The sequence below is a fragment of the Platalea leucorodia genome (genome assembly GCF_965183815.1).
Source record: "Platalea leucorodia genome assembly, chromosome: 4".
Lineage (NCBI taxonomy): Eukaryota > Metazoa > Chordata > Aves > Pelecaniformes > Threskiornithidae > Platalea > Platalea leucorodia.
Window position 1 is genome coordinate 45059959 of NC_138826.1, and position 19375 is coordinate 45079333.

The 19375-nt window shown below is 40.1% G+C and overlaps 1 protein-coding gene across 1 annotated transcript in view; it reads right to left on the bottom strand.

Annotated features, from left to right (window-relative positions):
- Positions 1-17882, bottom strand: part of DYRK4 (dual specificity tyrosine phosphorylation regulated kinase 4) — a gene marked incomplete at both ends in the record, with an annotated part of 31774 nt that extends 13892 nt beyond the window's left edge. The window contains 6 exons of the mRNA XM_082310638.1: positions 9-145; positions 529-692; positions 1862-1997; positions 7071-7220; positions 8587-8670; positions 17853-17882. Coding sequence (XP_082166764.1) covers positions 9-145; positions 529-692; positions 1862-1997; positions 7071-7220; positions 8587-8670; positions 17853-17882 — 701 coding nt within the window. The remainder of the gene's footprint in view (positions 1-8; positions 146-528; positions 693-1861; positions 1998-7070; positions 7221-8586; positions 8671-17852) is intronic.
- Between the last annotated feature and the right edge of the window lie 1493 nt (positions 17883-19375).

Here is a 19375-nt window from a genome sequence, read left to right on the forward strand (position 1 = left end):
TGTCTCACCTTTTCTTATTCCTTATTATTTTCAATGCCACTAATTCATTGGTTTTATGATCCAAGCATTTAGCCACCTGCCCAAATGACCCTTTCCCAATCACCTCCAACACTTCATATCGGTATGCAATATGGTCATGTAAAACCTTCAAAAGAAAACAAATAGTTCAGATTCAGATAGTACGACAAAGATCAGGCTTTCAAGTAGTTCATGTGTGTGTGTTTACTGTCTATGAAAGATACGGGACTGGTAGCAAGCGAAGTCCAGATTAAACAAGGGTGACAGAGAAAATAACAAGTGCATGCTTCATTAATCCACCTACCTTACATCAGTCCTGAATGAGATGCAAAGTGGGTCTCTCTTTAGGATTCTTTTCTGAGCTTTAAAGTGATTGGTACTGATGTTTTCACTATGTGAATATTTATCTTCTAGAAACAACATTTATCTCACATAGATCACTTAAGAGTTGGCAGACAGTCACTACAAACTTATTGAGCTGAAAATGTATACCATAATTTTTCCGCTTACCTTTAAGTAGGAACCATGCTCATCATCGTAACAATTATTATTCTGGGTTTCAGGCAAACCTTCAATCTTTTTAGCTTCCAGCCCAAGAAACCATAGCTCTGTATAATTGAAAATTTCTTTTTGCTCATAGACTGTTAACTGGTTTCTAAAATTTTTCAAGGCTTCTGAATCAGAAAAAAAGAATATAAAACGAAAAATCAATAAAATGTCAGAAACCTGATGGCAAACTGCTTTTACAATGGAACATTTTACAGTAGAGCATGTCACTTCGAGCAGGAGGCTGAGTAGCTGACTGTTAGAGGTCCCTTCCAACCAACATTTCTATGATTCTACAATGTTGACATTTTGCACAAATTTATGTTTCTTTTTCTGACTTACAGTATTATGTTCAACAAAGCATTCATCATCTGCCAGCAAGACCTTTAAGAGAGCTTAGGTAAAAATCATTTGATTCTGAGCGAAGTTATGTACCTAGATGTTTTTGAAGATCCCATCTGTTGTCTCTCTGCTTCAGCAAACTTCATAGCTTACATAAAAAATTGTATGTTTTTATTGATTTGATTGTCATATTTATAAAATGGCGGTAAGCTTTAGTTAACCAAAGCTTTCATGTACTTGTTTTTCTGATAGAAATTGTCAAGTTCAGATGCATGAGGTTAGGAATTAAATGGGGCCCAAATCTGCTGTTCCCCTGGTTCAGATTCTTCCTGCACAGAAACATTTCAGCTACCCTAACACCTCCACTTACATCATTTAAATCTGGATAAATAATCTGACGGTAGCATTACAAATCAACATGTTCTCTAGGCACGCATGTGGGTGTTTTGTTAAACAGTGGCAGATCTTCATCCACCAATGCAGGGATGCTACATCATTTCAAAGCAAAAGGCCACTATTTTTTTTTTCTTTTAGACTCCTTCTAAAAATAGATTCACTCTGCCAGAAACTTTCTAGATCTGAGAACTCCCAAAATATAATTTAGCCCACATAGATAAAATGTGACACAGCTACAAACAAGTGGGAAAAGTCTTTTATCACTGTAATTGAATATTGCTGTCACCTATATGACCTGTCATAAGTCTTAGACAAATATACAATCTTTTGTACAATGCATACTTCTCTCATTTATATATTTGTGTTAGTCTATTCATTCTCCTATTGCATACATCCCCAAGTAGGACTTTTAGAAGTCACTGAGCCCATCCGTGTTCCTTTCTTCCAAATTGTTTGTTAAATATTTCAGTGACCATTTAGCATGGGACCTCTGGTCACTGAGTATCCTGACTGCATACACTCCCTACCAGTCTTTATAGCACACTGTGTTATATTCTACCTGAAGCTGTCATAGGCAGTTTGACACTGCTGCTGCTGCTTTCCAGTTCTAATGGTTTTGTTTGGGCTCTGGTATTGCTTTCAGGAAGACTGTCCAGAAGGTTAAATTGGGAAAAATTGCCTTGAGTTCCGTTTTCCTGCCAAGCAAAAAAAAAAGGTGAGTTTTGCTCTCAGATATTTTCATGAATGTTCAGCTGATCTGCAATTACGTAAATATATACAAAAATTATATATATTAAAAAAATGCTACAGTCCCAAAGACAAAGATGCAAGGTATTTATTTTGAATTTGTTGAGTGTCAACTTGTGCTGAGACAGAACAAGCATGCTTGGGGACTAGAATGCCCTACTTACCCAGAGAGCAAATTCTGCCATTAGCACTAGAGGCTATTGGACCATGGAAAGATAAATCTCTAAATAAGAGAAGGAAGTTCATCTTCCAGGTTCATTCAATACACGGGCACTCACTTTCTATGAATGCTACATAAACTGCCATGGTTTGATTGAGTTGCAGTAACTCGCATGAGCTAGGGTAGGGTCTGAGTATGGTCTTCCTCGTACAGAGGGCAGGAAAGATAGTATAATAAGCATTATCCACCTCAGATTTCTATGTGGGCACATCCACTGAAGAGTTGTGCTAGAATCCTTGAGCTTGCTTGTGCAGCCCACAGAACTGCAGGGACACCAGCTTGAGTCTGCACACATACACATTTGCAACAGAAATATCAAGATTGGTATGAATGAGGAATGAATGGGCCTGTGTGGGTGCAGAAGCACTTCAAGGAATAAATTTTAGAAGAAAGGATATACAGATGTCACCATTATCAGCAGGTCACCAAGATCCCAGCACATGCAGATTCTCAAGGCTAACAGAATTGGAAAACAAAGAACTGACTACAGAATCAGGCCATGAAGAGATGACAGCGGGTTGGAGATAAAAGAGAGACAGATAAGGAGACAGAAGACAGTGTGCTCTGGGATAAGGATGTAGGGTGTGGGGGCCCAGGCCATGTTGTCCTCAATCCCTTCATTGAGGGGAAAAGACTCAGCTGGAGACAATGCATCCAATGGATCAATACCTGGCTGAAGCTGCAGAGAGGGCTATGGTTTCTACGAACATAGGATGAGGACCAAGAGCTGCTGAGCAGAAACAGGATCCATCTGATGAAGAGTGTCTGCAAAAGTGGCTGCAAACAGCTTTGCTAACCTAGTGAGAACGGCTTTTAATTACGTGCATCAGGGAAGACTCATCATAACCTAAAGGCCATGATACTCATAGGGTAATTCAATCACCTCAATATCTGCTGAAGTGGTAAAACCATTCTGGGAGATTTCTGGACTGTGTTCTTAATGCAGGTGATCTGAGATGCGCTGCTGGACCTGTTACTCACACAGAAGGAAAAACTGGCTGAGGATGTGAAGGTCAGGGGAAGGGCAGTGACCATGTGATTTGGTTGCAGTGACCATGTGATTGTGGAGTTTAAAATCCTCAGAGAAGTGAGTAAGACAAGCAGTAGAACTACAAACCCTCATCTTCAGGCAAGCAACTTCTGGTTTGTTCAGGGATCTTCCTGTCATAAACCCATGGAAGACCGCCCTGGAGGGCAAAGGAAATCAGGAGAGCTCATTGATCTTCAAAATCAATCTCCTTAAAGCATAAGAATAGTCCATTGCAGAATGCAGAAAGTTGAGCAAACATTGTTGAAGGCCAGCGTGGATAAAAAGGCAACTTCTGACCAGGCACAAACACAGTAAGGAGCACAAAAAAGGTAGAAGCAGGGATGGGTTATCTGGGGTACATGCAAGAGCCACTACCTGAACATGCAGGCATGTTTAGAAAAGCCAAAGCTCAACTGGAATTGCAGCTAGCAAGGGATGTGAAAGTCAAAAAGAACAGTTTCTGTAAGTACAACACCAGCAAAAAAGGAAGGGTAAGGGAAATGTGAACCCACTGCTCCGTGGAACTTGGGACCTAGTGACCAAGGATTTGTAAAAGACCAAGGTACTCAGTGCTTTTCATTGGTAAGTTTTGCCCTCAGGCCTCCCAAGTCCCTGAGTCTAGAAGTAGCATTTGTGTAAAAAAGCATTACCTGCAGTAGACGAAGATAGTTAGGGACCACTTAAGTTGCTGAACATACCTAAGTCTGCAGGACCAGATGGGATGCACCTGAGGGTGTGGAAGGAGCTGGCCAATTTCATTGCAAGGCAGCTCGCTGTCATCTTTGAAAGCCAATGGCAATCAGGAGCAGTTCTTGACCATTTGGAAAAGGCAAACATCACACCTACCTTCAAAAAGGTCAAGAAGAAGGCTTCAGGGAACTACAGGCTGGTCAGCCTTACCTCAGTCCCTGGGAGGGCTATGGAACAATCCCTCTTGGAAGGCATTTCCAACCAAATGAAAGACAAAAAGTTGATTTGGAACAGCCAGTATGGATTTGCCTACGTAAGTTGTGAGCAAATGGTGTCTTGAACAACTTGATTGCCTTCTCTGACGATGTGATTGGCTTCGCCAATGAGAGAAAAGCAGTGGATGTTGTATACTTTGACTTCAGCAAGACCTGTTACACTGTCTCCCACAGTATGCTTGAAGCCCAAAGAGTGAGATATGAACTGGATAAATGGATCATAATGTGAGTGGAAAGCTGGCTGGATGGTCAGGTTCCAAGGACTGCAGTTGGTTACTGGTGGCATCCCTCAGGGATCAATACTAAGGCCAATACAGGTTAGTGTCTTTATTAATGACCTGGACAATGCATGAGTTCACCCTTTCAAATCTGCAGACCGTAGCAGGGCTGCTATCCAAAGGGAATTCAGCCGGCTGGAAAAATGGGCTGTGGGTTATCTTCTAAAGTTGAATGGAGACAAATGCTAATTCCTGCACCTCGAACAGAATATACCCATGCAACAGGACAGGCTGGGGGACAACTGAAGGGATGCAGGTTTGCAGGGAAGGGCCTGACAACAACCTGAACATGAGGTAGCAGTGTGCCCCTGTAGCAAAGGTGGCCAAACACATCCCAGACTGTATTAGCAAGAGGATAGCCAACAGGGTGGGACAAGTGATCTCCCCCTCTATTCAGCATTTGTGAGGCCATGCTGGGAGTACTGTGTCTAGTCTGGCATTTCCCAGTACAAGAAAGACAATGACCAACTGGAGTGAATTCAGGGAAGAGGTCAGGGGATGGTCAGGAGCCTGGAGCACATGATGTACAAGGGGTGGCTGCAAGAAATACATTTGTTCAGCCTGCAGAAGAGGAAGCTTCAGGAGTAATCTTACTGCTGTCTAGTCACTTGACAGGATGGTATAGAGAAAGAAAAGTCAGGCTCCTCTCAGAGGTGCATGGTCCTAGGACAAGATGGGTATGTGGCTAATGGATACAAGTTGCAACACAGGAAATACTGATTATGTATTAGGAGAAACATTTTTACCATGAGAGTGGTTAGCTATTGCACCAGGTTGCCCTGAAGCTATGGACTCTCCATCCTTTGAGATATTCGGAACCCAGCTGGACAAGGCCCTGAACAACCTACTCCAAGTTTGCACTCCTTGTACTGGGAGGCTGAGCTATATGTCTTCCAGAGGTCCCTTCCAACCTAAACTATTCCTTAATTTATTTATAATTCCTTACCCTTTGAGAAAGTCTTGGTGACTCACAGAAGTGGGACAGGATGGAGGCACAAAAGATCAGTCTCTCTCAGTGTCAGAAGGTTACAAAAGCTATATTCAAAAACCAGCACATGGTTGCCAAGATAAGAAGAACCCAGGCGATGTAATATGGACTAACCAGTGGGCAATACTAGTCCACCATGTCCTTACAAGAAGGCCTGGCTGGTGCCACTTGGATACATGCATGTTGGTGCTTGTGAGTTTTGGGTTAAGAACATGTTAGTGCAAGTGAAAATGGGTTTGGTTTAAAATAAAATCATGTTCCCATACTTGCATCTAACCTTGCTACTTTTTTTTTTTTTTTTTTTTTTTTTTTTTTGTAATATTAACTGCTATAAAAGCAGGGCAACCAGGTATGAGCCTCATCACTTGAACAGCTCAAGTACAGGTCTGTGCTGACACAGGTCGGTCCTACCGCTATCCTGCTGAGCCCCAGCTTCAGAACTGCACTCTGCACATTCCAATACACACTCCCTCAATTCAGCAATGCCGTGTTGTTTCTAAGGAAGGATAAACAAAGAAGGTCTCCAAAGCAGACAGCACATAATCATGCTTTCTAGCTTGAAATGTTTATTGTCCCCTGGCATTTCTAAGCCAAGCAAAAGGCTTTCTTATTGGTGTTTACATGGCTTCTTATAGAAGTCCACAAATTCCATTTAAAGAATAAAAAACCTCTCTGTAAAATGCTTGGCTCCAGTCTTTTCACAGAAAATAAAATGGAGGGATGGTTCATTTTCAGATGCAAAGCTTCATCATTAGCTTTTGTATGAGTTGAGTGCAGGTTTGACTTATGAGGCCACAGAATTAAGCTTTAAAGAAAATATAAATTATTATGGAGACTAACTCATTCCACCTCATCATTCATGCTATTTTGCATCTTGTATCTTTGCCCAATGATACGCACCCCCCTAACCAAATTAAATAATTTGTAGTAGTAGCAAGCTGCCAATTTCAAAGTCAAAGTATTTGAGAAGGCTCTTGACTTCCCAAACAAAATGCATTATGTGGGGACTTTCAGTGCAAGAGATCTGAGAAGACTTCATATTAGATCCGTATAGAATCTGTCAAGTCTCTCAATAAAGAGACCCCATTGAAGCAGTGGTAAGGTGAAAAAAGGAGTGATCAGAATAGTGGTGGTCAGTAGTGCAGGTCCCTGATTTGTTGGGGAGAGAAGCGGCAAAGGAAGAAGGGTTCAGACAGGGTATGGACATAGGATTTGTGAAAAAATGAGAAAGAGGAATGCCAAAAATGAAGATGAATTTAAAAACTTTCTGTGATGTCAGGTGTCCCTTAAAATATCTGGAAATACACACAACTGTGCTGGTAAGCAATTTATCTATTTGACTGTTTATAGTTCTTCCTTTTTTTCCTTTTTAACTACGGCTGAAAACAGAAACTGATGCAAATGCTGACACTAAATTATTTCTCTCTTCGCACACAACACCACACTTGTGACACTTTGCCACTGACACTCTCTTAGCAGTACTTGGAAAGAAGCTGATTAACCAGTCAAACAAAAGATGTCTAAGAGCTTTATAACTCACCTGAAGAGAGGGTAGGACATTCTGCAAGCTCTTATTTGTTATCTGAGGCAGGCTGCTTTCAACGGGGGGAGGGTTTGCAGTGTCTGCAACCAAACCATGCTTTGCTTGACCTTCCAGATGTGGGAGGGAAAGAACACCACGACTGGCTTTCTAAATAGAAAGCATAAGTAAATATTACGTAACGGCCTAGCAAGCATTTCTGTGTAACACCTTCGGAAACAGAGGGATTTAAAACCTTGGAAAATGTGTACGGTTCACTTCTGACACCTAATGGCGAAGGGGAAATGAGCGGATACTCTCCCGCGGCTCCCAGTTGTACTAACGCGCCGGAGGAGGTTGTCCAGGCAATCGGGCAGCCTGGCACATTTTAGGGCATGGACGTTTCCCCACAAAAGCATCTCCATCCAGCATCAGAGCACTGACTGCTTCAGCTGGAAAAGGTGGCTGGGCTTGGAATCTGTTCCAGGCAGCAGGACTCCTCTGAGTGGGGAAAATAAAGCATACATAGGGTAATAAGCAGACATGAAGAGCAAACAGCAGGCAACATCATTAGCTATTCCCAGTGGTAGAAAAGAAATGGGGACTGGACTGCTGCCAGACACCAGGGTGGCAACAGTGAGAGAGTCTTCCCTGCACTGGTTTCTCAATATTTCCTTCCCTCTCATTTCCCAGGGAGTTCAGTTTGACTAGGCCCCTTTGTTGCACTCCTCGTTAATGAGGAAAAGGCAAGCTCTGTGCAAACTCTACTGAAAAATAAATGCTTATACTGATTTGAAAACTCCAGGATTATTAGTCCTTTCTTCAGACTTCTCCCATTTGTTATTTTCAAAACATTTCTATACTACTCATTCCTTAAAGTCAGTCATTTAAGGATGCGGTTTTATGAATGTTAGGACCTCTAATATTCTTGAATATCTAAAGTGAGAGAAATCACACTCTTATCAGCAAAGAAAATTTTTGGGGTAGACTATTTCTCTGGCAAATAATAAAATAAAAGATTTGAAATAGATCTGAAATAGATCAACTATGCACTATCAAATGCAGAACAAGGTCCAGAGAGTTAAGGCTACAACCCGTATAAGCCTGTGAAATCTTTCTCATCAGGGAATGATAGAAATATATTTGTCTAGCTTTTGACAACAAAAGAGAGGTTTGATTTTTTTTTTTTTCACAAAGCAAAGGAACAAAGCTCTCGATCCAACAAACTTGAATGAATAAGTTTTGTTTTCCAATACTATAGAAAAGACTTTAAAACCTTAGGACTGAGATTCCAGTGGACTTTTCATGAAAGCTTCAAGAAACAGAAGTGGCTAGGCAGAAGAAATGCCTCAAATGCTACTGAACAGCTAGCAAAAACAAAATACTCGCAGGCACTTGGGGCAGTCATACAGCCACAGGGGAAATGGAAGAGTGCAGGGAATAACGGACTTCCCACTGCTCAGACTCATGTATTAGAAGGGGTCTCTTAGAAAACAAGCTTTCAGATATTTTTAAAGTCATCTGAAGAGTCACATACCTGATGGAAGACTCTGTTAGATCCCAGATGATCTCTCTCTTGAACAGTCAGTTGAGACTGAGAAAATGCATCCACATGGGAAGACTGCAAACACGAAACGATGTTTTAATAAAAATTATTCTGGAAAAAAATCCTGAAGTCTCTGTATGGTTTCTGTGATTCTTTCCTTTGTGGCAATGCCTGTGCCAACACAGTGTATGAGAGGACCACAAAAGCTGCTGAAAACGCTCTATGCTCTAGCAATTCCTCTCCCAGTCGAACAGCTGTTTTGTGGGCAGGTGCAGAGACAGCTTGCTTTGCCTATTATGCGTCTCAGCATGCTTGATATGCCCATGTGGTCAGCGGAGGGGAAGGGGGGCCTTTGCCATCCCTAAATATGTGCTCAAAAGCAGCTAGTGAGTCTGCTTGTAAGGACAGCTTTAAACTGCCTCTCAAGGTAGATTGTGAGCCCATCCATTGTTAATACATTAAACTGATTCAACTTGTGGTACAGATTTTATAAAAACACAAATCACTATTTAAATTTACTGAGATATAGAAAAAAATCCATTGGTTCCAATGGACAGATAATATTAGCAACAAATACAAAAAAAGAAGCATGGGGAAAGTGCTAAGCAGCTCATCATGTTTTAAGATTCTACGAGTGCTTTCAGCAGTTTTTTCATAAAGATGAACATGATAAGTAGCACTGTACATTTCTGTCCAATAACAGACTGTAGTGAATTGCAGAAATCTTTACAATAATTTAGATACTGAAAACTCTGTGGCTACAGCAGCTTGGAGCTCTGCTCTACAGGCTGGAATAAAGCCCGCTGGGTTTGGTCAAGTGTGCTCCCTTGTCCTTGCGCTCTGAGACACAATGTCATTCTACTCATAGTCAAAAAAATTATCTTTAACCAATTAGACACAGCAATTGCACTATAGGAGTTCTGAAGTGGTAGAACAGCAATATTTTATCTAGAAGCAGAGGAACTTGGAGGCATGAGTGGGGAACTTTAATTTAGAGTTTCAAATAACAAATTTGCAGCTAAAATTATCTTACAGATGTGAGCTGCAGATTAACAATACTTAAATAAAGCAGCATGGTATTCTTCTTTATCTGTTTTGCAGCCAGGGCTTCCATGACCTGTACCTGTCACACATGCTTAAATGGGCAGACCACCTGCTGATGATAAAGTCATTGCTCTTTAAAATTATTTTTAGCCTATCCAGTGTCAGGGGATCACTTTTTAAAAGCCTTTGTCATGGACTTCAGTTAGTCCACATGAAATATGTCTGCATACTGGAGGAGTTTGCTTAACATGTTTTGTACTGGCTAGTGCCATAAAACATCTGCCATGACACAGCCTAGCCACACTGAAAGGGCCTCTGAGCCTGGAAGAAGAAAGGACAACTCAGATGAGACTGCTGCATCTGTGCCAATACACTGCATATATATAGGAGCTGTAGAGGCGGAGGGATGCTTGTGTACAAACTGATCCATGCACATACAGTGACCTCGATCTATCCAGGGCACATCGGCATTGCTACAAAGGGTGTTAGTTCACAGCTGCCTGAACATGAGCCAGCAGTGTGCCCAGGTGGCCAAGAGGGCCAATGGCATCCTGGCTTGTATCAGGAATAGTGTGGCCAGCAGGACCAGGGAGGTGATAGTGCCCCTGTACTCAGCATTGGTGAGGCCGCACCTCGAATACTGTGTTCAGTTTTGGGCCCCTCGCTACAAGAAGGACATGAAGGTACTAAAGCATGTCCAAAGAAGGGCAACAAAGTTGGTGAAGGGTCTAGAGAACGGGTCATACAAGGAGTGTCTGAGGGAACTTGGGTTGTTTAGTCTGGGGAAGAGGAGGCTGAGGGGAGACCTTATTGCTCTGTACAACTACCTGAAAGGAGGTTGTAGCGAGGTGGGGGTTGGTCTCTTCTCCCTAGTAACAAGTGATAGGACAAGAGGAAATGGCCTCAAGCTGCGCCAGGGGAAGTTTAGGTTAGATATTAAGAAAAAATTCTTCACCGAAAGGGTAGTCAAGCATTGGAACAGGCTGCCCAGGGAAGTGGTTGAGTCCCCATCCCTGGAGGTATTTAAAAGAAGGGTAGACGTGGTGCTTGAGGACATGGTTTAGTGGTGGACTTGGCAGTGATAGGTTAACGGTTGGACTCGATGATCTTAAGGGTCTTTTCCAACCTTAACGATTCTATGATTCTATGATAAGCTGAATATATACGTACAATGGCTCTGACACATCCTGCTCTGTAAGTATGGAATAGGTGCTCAGAGAGGCTGTGAGATCTCCATCCTTGGACATGAGGTTAGATTAGATACCTCTAGAAGACACTTCCAAACTAAATATGGAGAGAAAATTCTATGTACAAATCTACCTGATCACATGAAGGAAATGCTGCCCTCTGACATGCAGGTTCAACTGTCTCACCATCAGCCATGAAGACACCACTAAAGCTGGGCAGACCAGCTAGAAACTGCCCTTTGGACAACTGTGCTGTTAGTGTCTATGGCAGGTATTTTCTGTTTCTGTTCATTTGAAAAGTCAGGGGAGAAAAAAACCCACAAAAAAATAAGTCCTTCTGCAAGCTTAAAGGGTAAACTTCAGATTCAGAAGAAGATGAGAACAACAGCTCTGGGTTTAACCTTATAATGCTAATTGGGTACAGTTTGAGAGGAAGGCTCATGGATAGCTGTGGAGCAGAGGAGAATATTAGGAAAGGGAAAGGTCTTTGCAGGACAGAGTCAGTGATTCCCATCTTTGGAACTAGAGGTCAGCTGGCCAGGGGTAAGGGATTATGCATTGTAAATCCAAAACAGGCCCAGAGCCCCAGAAGAGAACCACTGGATTATTGCATCCTACATATGACTGTCCTAGAGCATGATATACTTTGCACAGTGCATCCAATGTCCTTGTGGTCACTATCCTCCAGTGTGAATTTACATAGATGATCTATGGAAAACCCAGTGACAGAGTATTTTTACAGACAAACACTTCACGTGCAAATTATGTATCCTGCATTTCAAGGGAGAATCACATTTGTTCTGAAGATGAGTCTGGGATCAACATTCATAACTCTACTAGATATATCAAACCAGGTCTTAATAATACTATTAATTTTAGTGCATGTTATACTTTTTCCCACACCTCATCTACACTTTACTCCCAGCTAGCTTTATTTTCAGTTTCTGGAGCTGATGAAAACATTACACTCCATTTAGAGATTTCTTAACCACTTTGTGCTTTTCTAACTATATGTCAATATAAACCCAGGATTTTAGAGAGAAACAGCTATCACTGAAAACCAAAGAAACAGTGGACTTCACATACCTGTACAGAATGCAGTCTTCACTCCAAAATGGCATTTTATTTCTTATCGATATTTTGAAAAGACTATGCAGTGATGTCTATATTACCAAATATAAATTTCAAAATATATTGTATTTACTAACAGAGCACAAACAATTCACAAAATGTCTTTAAAACTCAGCAAGAGCTAAGGAAGCAGGTAAATGAGCTCCAAGATGTGCTGCCAGAATTTGGAATCCATTTAGTTTCCATTCACTGGGGAAAGATTAACAAGATTTTGAGATGGACATTTCTCTTTTTACACTGCAAAACCAAAATCAGTCCATCAGCCCATGGCCATGCCTTTTTTTAATCCTGGAAATTTGTGATTCTCTTTGTCTCTCTTTCTCAAAACCTACTTACTAAGGGTTTATAGTTCATCATTGCTCTTTGGGCAATTTATTCAAAACACCTTAAAAACAATAACTGATCAACCCTCATAACATTCCCCCAAATAGATAAATAGCATAATCTTTTATCTGTGGAAAAACTGATCTGTGCCTACAACAGTCCTGCTGGTGGCTGAATGGGGAGCCGGTGGATTGATCAGTTAGTCTGCACAGTAACTTATTTTATGGTCTTGGTCCAGATGACCCATCAGCTGCTGCTCTAGCAAAATCCTGTACATCTAATATGGGACCTACAGCTGAGCTGTTGTGACTGGTTTAATTCTGGCAGATGCACTCTAAAGAAAAACTGCAGCAACTGTTACTATTCCCTCCATTTCACTGCTGGCTGTCCTACTCCTGTAGCACTCGGACTGTCCTGCAGCTCCAATATTACACCTCAATCCCAAACTATCATCTCCTGCTATTCCAGCCCTTCGAATCATGTATTACCTTGCTAATTCCAATTACCACTCAAGAAACAGAACAATGTCCTCATTCACTACCTAGTCTACAGCCATTAGGAGTTTTAGGTACTGAGCATACAGCATTCTGCAAAATCAGAAATTGTGACACATTTTCATCATTCCCAAAATGTCAGCTTATTTTTTTCAGTACCCAGTTGACCATAGAAATCAGAAATGCATTAGAATTTTAGAAATTATTAAATACACAACTATATAAAATATAGGCTCCATTGTGTCTTCATTTAAATGGGAACTTTCTTCTCTCTGTCCTCTATCAAAACTGAATAAAGCCTGTTGAATACACAGAGAAAATGCAATGTAGGTGTTAAATCGTGCAATATATTAAAAAGTCATAGCAAATGCAGTCTCACTCACTCACAATACAGTAGGAAGATAAACGTTTTCCCCACCTTGTCAACTATTTCTGTCAGCATAACTGCAAGAGCCGTTAACTGCAGGATAGAGGCTGTTTATTCCATTCGGCGAATGCATTTCAGGAAGCCCACCTTCATCTAGTCAGAGCATAGCAGGATCAGTTTCATACACAGTACCCTGATCAGAAAAAAATGGATAACCCTTCTGCTTGGCTTCAAATTTAAATTTTTATCCCGGAAATATGCCAGTGACTATTAGCTGCTCTAGTATTCTTTTGGTGGCCATCTGTTCCCTTTCTCAGCCTCCTTCTAGCCAAATATAATTTTCCATATTTATCATGGCAAGTCAGTAATAAGAAAGACAAATATAACAGGATTGGCTGTTCTCCTTGCTGTCTCAGTCTGTTCTTTCTCACTGAGCTCATGTGCTTGTGAAACCAAAAAACACTTGAACTTGTATTTTTTTCAAAATTTGTCACAGCAACCTTGCTATACAGTGAGTAAAATCTATTCACCAAGACTGCCAGCATAGAAAATGAAAATAGAATAATACCTCAAAGGTTGATTTCTCATTGGACATGATGTTTCATTTACTGAGGACCAAACTGTGGCATCTTGGTCTGTGGTTCTTGTTGGCATCAGTGCAGAGCTGCTCTGCCCTGTGAGATAATGAGGCTCTCATTTTGGTGTGGATAGTGAGACAGAGCTTAGCTGTCATCCTGTCTTTCCTTTTCCTCTTCTGGGTGTTGTGCATGTGTTGGAGCATTGATGGAGGTGTCCCTATCCCCCCACCATCTATGGGGAATATCTAAAACCGAAAATATAATGTGCTCTCCTCCTTCATATAGCAAAGGAATGGCATGTTCCCTGCTGGTCTTAAATCTGTCGACAATCCAGAATAGTTCTACTTTCACTCAGAAACCAGGGTTTTCAAAGAAATACACGCTCACCCACAGAAGCTATTCTAGAAGGCTGCCACTTTTACTGATGCTCGTGGAATGAGCACCACTTTTCACAGTGTGGTCAAAGGACAAAGAGCTATTCTTTTGCATTCATGTCGGTCCAAGTAATGCTCTTGCCTAATATAATTGCTGAGATGCACAATCTTAAAAGGCACATTGCTCCCATTTCCATTACTCCCACTTTTCCATTCTCCCAAGCTTGGCAACTGTCTAGTCAACAAATCCTCCCCAGTATTACACCTCACATACAAGAGAAACTTCTCATTCTCTAGCCAAATAACTACACAGACTGTCATGCCAGCAGGGCAGGTTCAGCCCCGGGAATGCATGGAGATGCCATGTGCTGGTATACAAATTAAACAGCACAAACACGCATCAAATGTATTTAACTTAAATCACTCCCACACAAACATATACAGACAAACAGGCATGTGCGAGCACCTACAGCTAGTTACACTCCAACTCTCGTATCCCACAGGTATATCAAGCATTTCTGAGCAACTTTCACCAAGGTTCCTAAGAAGGGATTTCACTAATATGTAGTGTGTGGCATATAGAAAATATGTGAAAATACAGATTTGTGATATTGGAAATTATTGGTGCAGTCCACTGTTGATGTCACATTTATGTACTACATCGATGAGGAAGTACCGTGATCACTACCGGCACTTGCTAATAGCGCTCACTGCTCTTCTTTCAACCAGCTGTGCTAGGTATATGAGGCAGGGTACGTGACAGAAAGCTGCACACTGCATTCCCTCTGGTTTGTTGTAGCGCAGCCATTCTTTCGATTAGAAGATTTATAATACAGCTTTACAGAGCTCCACAACCCTCTGGGCCATACGTTTCCATCTCAGGTTTTGACTCTTGTTGAGAAACTATTAACATTCCCAGGACAGCCTACATAGAAAGGAGTGAAGGACAGATCTGGCCATGCATTCAGCTGTCCCCCATTAAGAAGAATGTCCTCTACTTTATTTTCTTTAATTTATTTCTGTTCTTTGTAATGTTTTCTATTCTCCTTAACATATTTTATTGCATTCTTGTAAGAAAATTTGCTGTGCTAAGTCATGCAGGAATAAAAACAATGTTTAGGATGATTCTTTTCTCATATCTGAAGAGGATCAACTCAACCGATTTTTGACAACACAAGAAACTGCATAAAGTTTTCTCCTACATTTCTCAACAATACTCTCAAAGCAAGAGAAATATGCCAGAATTACTACTAAGTTTCAGTCACAATACACTGAAGTAAAAAGCAGTGCATAAAATGTTTCAGCTATAAATTACAAAGCAGTTTTGTTAAGTTTGAAGGAAATATTTACGGTCTTTGTAACTCATTATTAAAAAAATACCTGTTTCTGAAAGATATTTAATTAAAGGAGCTAAGTGCAATGGTAGATAAATTCCTTGTGGATGTGATCACTGGCTGTGATCATCACATAGATAAAACCTTAACTACAAATTTATTAAGTTTGGCAACATCTCTGTGAAGTAGAATAGTATTAGAGGTAAAGGAAATTAAAGAACTTCCCCTGCAAAGAAACAGGCATTCTGGAGTAGGAAGAGGTTTTATTCCATCTTAGCCAAAATGTTCAAACTAAACAAATTTCCCTGTGGAAGTACCCCTGCCTTTTTATTGGCTTGACTTGAGAAGGAGCCCATGCAAATAATGTAGACTAGCTATTCTGAATTTTTATATCCCTAAAATTAGATTAGATTAATTCTACTCTTTATACCCTTTACTGTGCTCCTCCTACACTTCAGTCCTCACCAGTGCCATGGAGAAAGCTGCCACTGCAGGCTGAAGCAGGGAAGGCGAATACCCTAAGAAGTCCCGAAAGAATAATGTGAGTGGAGTTGCCAGAAAACTTCTTAAATCACTCCTGTTCTATTTGCGGGAATAAAGCATATGAATGATGTCAATAAGACTGTTGCAAAACCAGTGCAAAGGGAATGGGTGATTTAAGGTTGTGCATACATTTACTTGAGCAAAGATCCCATCGGATGAACCAATTAGTCCAAGTCTGCTGGAAATGGAAAAGCCAGTCGTACAGTTTCTGACTTCTTTAGATTGTGTCTTCCACAGAAGAGTGCAAAAGCTTGGGATATGATAAAGTCAAGTTTCTAACATTTAAATTATTTGCTAGGAAGTTAGCTCTTTAACGTTTATTAACAATTCCTATCATGGTTAGGATCTGCTCTTTCTCCTAGCAAACAAGAAAAACAAATTAATAATGCTGTTCAGTTCTAAAAGGACTCAAAAGCTAGATAAGATTCATGAATGCAATTTTACATAGGAGGAAATTAAGGCATTGTGTAGCTAAGGATGTAATTATCATAGCCTTGGGAGATATTCCTAACATCTAAGCAAGGGTCCACGACTGAATTCAAATGGAATTTGGGTACATGGGGATTTTCCAAACAGCTGTTTGACTGTACGAAGCCACCAGGACCCTAGCAACATCATCATTTCTAGGAAACAGACTGAGCAAACAAAGGACATAGCCTAGAAATCAGTGCTCAAACAGGTTTTTCTAAAGCATCAATCTGTTCTTAGGATTATTCCAAGAACAGAAAATACGGTTATTTCTGGACTTACAAACTGAAGAGGAATCACATGAGAAGCAGGAATTGGACATGGACCAGATAAGCTGATTTAAATTTAGTGGGGTGCACAGATGAAATGTAGCTCTAGATATCCTGAAAAGTCATAGGCAAAAAAAAAGATGATAGGCAAATAAATCATTGTCATGATGGAAAAGAATTTTTAACTTTCCTATCAAGCCCTGAAAGCCTTGCAATATCTTCTTTTCAAGAAAAAGCTCCAGCTGTTTCTACCAATCTGCAGGTCAAACTTGGGAAACATCTGTGTCACCCCTGTGATGAATGGAAGTGGAAGCTGGAGAGGCTAGTCCAGACGAATCAAGGCCTCTCGGTCCTTGTATAGTTCATAACTGCACTTACTAAATACCTTCCCAAATACTACTGACATCAAACATTCACCTATACATTCAGACGACTTCCTAAGTAGTGCCATCTGGGGAGGAAAACGAGGGGCATCATTTCACAACTTCATTAGTTCAGAGGGGTTATACTAGTATAAAATTAGTAGCACATCAATGAATGACCCCTCACATTGATTTTCCTGTAGAAGGTCATTTTAAACAAAATAATCACATTAGGTTTAAACCTAGAAACACACATTTTTAAAAAGGCAGAACTTTTGATTTCAGATTAATACAACTCACTGGGATTTCTATAGAGCATCTTTTTTTCTCTAAAGTAAAAAATAGACTGGCTGTCTACAATATACATATATTTTTAATAAACCACAAAGCCTCTCACATAAACCAAAAGGTTTATGAAATTTGAAATCTTTTGCAGAACCCTAGGTACTCTGGGATTCTACAAGTTAATCATTTGCTCACCATTTACGCAGAAAACTATAAGACACTCCTGCAACTTAAAAATGTAAACAGTTCTTAACTTTGTAGCATTAATAATGTTTTCATTAAAAATTGTCATTTTAAGTCCCCTTCTCGAAGCAAATATAAATAATGATTAATCCAATAAAAATATCATATGGAATTGATGGTAGATGGTACAACTGATCAAACTGTCTTCTTTCTGTTTTCTAATAGTTCTTTTGTATTCCTCACAACAGGTATGTCATAACCTAATACAAACATTTGTGCATCAAACAATAAAAACAAATGCCAACCAATATTACCTTAGGCTGGATTCTTCTATTTCTTCTCATTCGTAAACAAGAGTTATTGAAGAAGCTGAAATCACAGCAGCTCTCGCTGCTTCTTTCTTTCCCCATAATGACAAAGCTCCATGTTTTAAATCTCTCTCCATTAAATTGTCCTCCTTGTAATTTAAACCTGATGCTACTGTTCATCTAATCCAACCCGGCCACACGGGTGCCCCTCTATGAATAATAGCATGGGCTGATTGATGATTTTTATGGGTGAGCTGGCTGAAATCAAATCACATGTTGTTTTACCACAGTTCCACAGCATTGACACAAACCAAATAACATCAAAATGAACTGCGAACAGTAGCGTATTTGCTGATGTGCTATGAAATCTTTGAGGACTTGGTGCAAACACAACATGTTCGTCAATTAGGCTCAGCATGATTGCAAAACCATCCCTTGAGGCACCGCAAGGTGCATCATTTGCTTTCCTTTTCTTTCTTTTTTTTTTCCTTTTTCAAAGACACAGCCATAGCTCTCCTGCAATAAACATAAACTGCTTAATGAAGGTAATTCACAGGTAATTCAGAGTTTTAGTGAAAATCCAAAGAGTGCCCCCAAGCATTTCACTCACAGCTTCCTCTTAGCCCTCAAAACTACTTGCAATCTTGGAATGACTGTTTCTAGGTAGTCCTGTCTCTGCTTAAATTTTAATCCTTTATGCGCCCTGACAGGCTTTTAGATATTCCATCAGCAAAACAAATGCTTTCAGAAGGAGCATCTTAAGCTTGCAGTATTAAAGGAACAGGCTTCAGTGATCTTTTATTCAGCACGTTGTAATCTGTTTTTTGTACTCCTGACAGGCTCCATGGGGGAATAGCTAACACTTAGTCTCAATTCATTATTTTATTTTCTTTTCTTCTGAGAACAATAAAGCAATTCATGTTTCATAAAGAGCAGAAAAATGCAGGCAAAATCTTTGTCAAAGTGAAAGAAAGATTTAAAAAAGCAGAAGAGCAACATAAGCCTTATGACAATAAAGCCATTGTGGGTTTGAAATAAAAAAGAGAAAAGAAATCTCCAAATCTGCTCTTTGGAAAAGACTGAAATTAATACCAGTTAAATTTCTTATATTTTGAATGCTAAAAAATAATTTTACAAACACTAATATTATTTGATCCTTATTTCAGAATGTTTTCATGCAAAAAAAGATTCAGGACCACAGAGACATTGAAATGATATTCTCTCCTTATTCAATTTTTATTTCCTTTGGAAATTTGAAAAAAAAAATAAAAGGGAGGGAAGGAAAGAGAAGGATGAGAAAAAAGAGAATTGAATGACAAAACGTAAATGCCAAGAAGTCAAAGCCCAAAACCGTTTTAGTTAAAAAACCCCAAAGATACAAACAATAAAATCCGAAGACCATAACTTTTCTTACAAAACAAATAATAGAATCTCAAAGCTTGAGAAGGATTTTAGAAAATCAGCAAAGAATTTGTTCCACATGGCAGGAGATACAGCAATAAAAATAATAAATGGAAGGGCTTGCACTA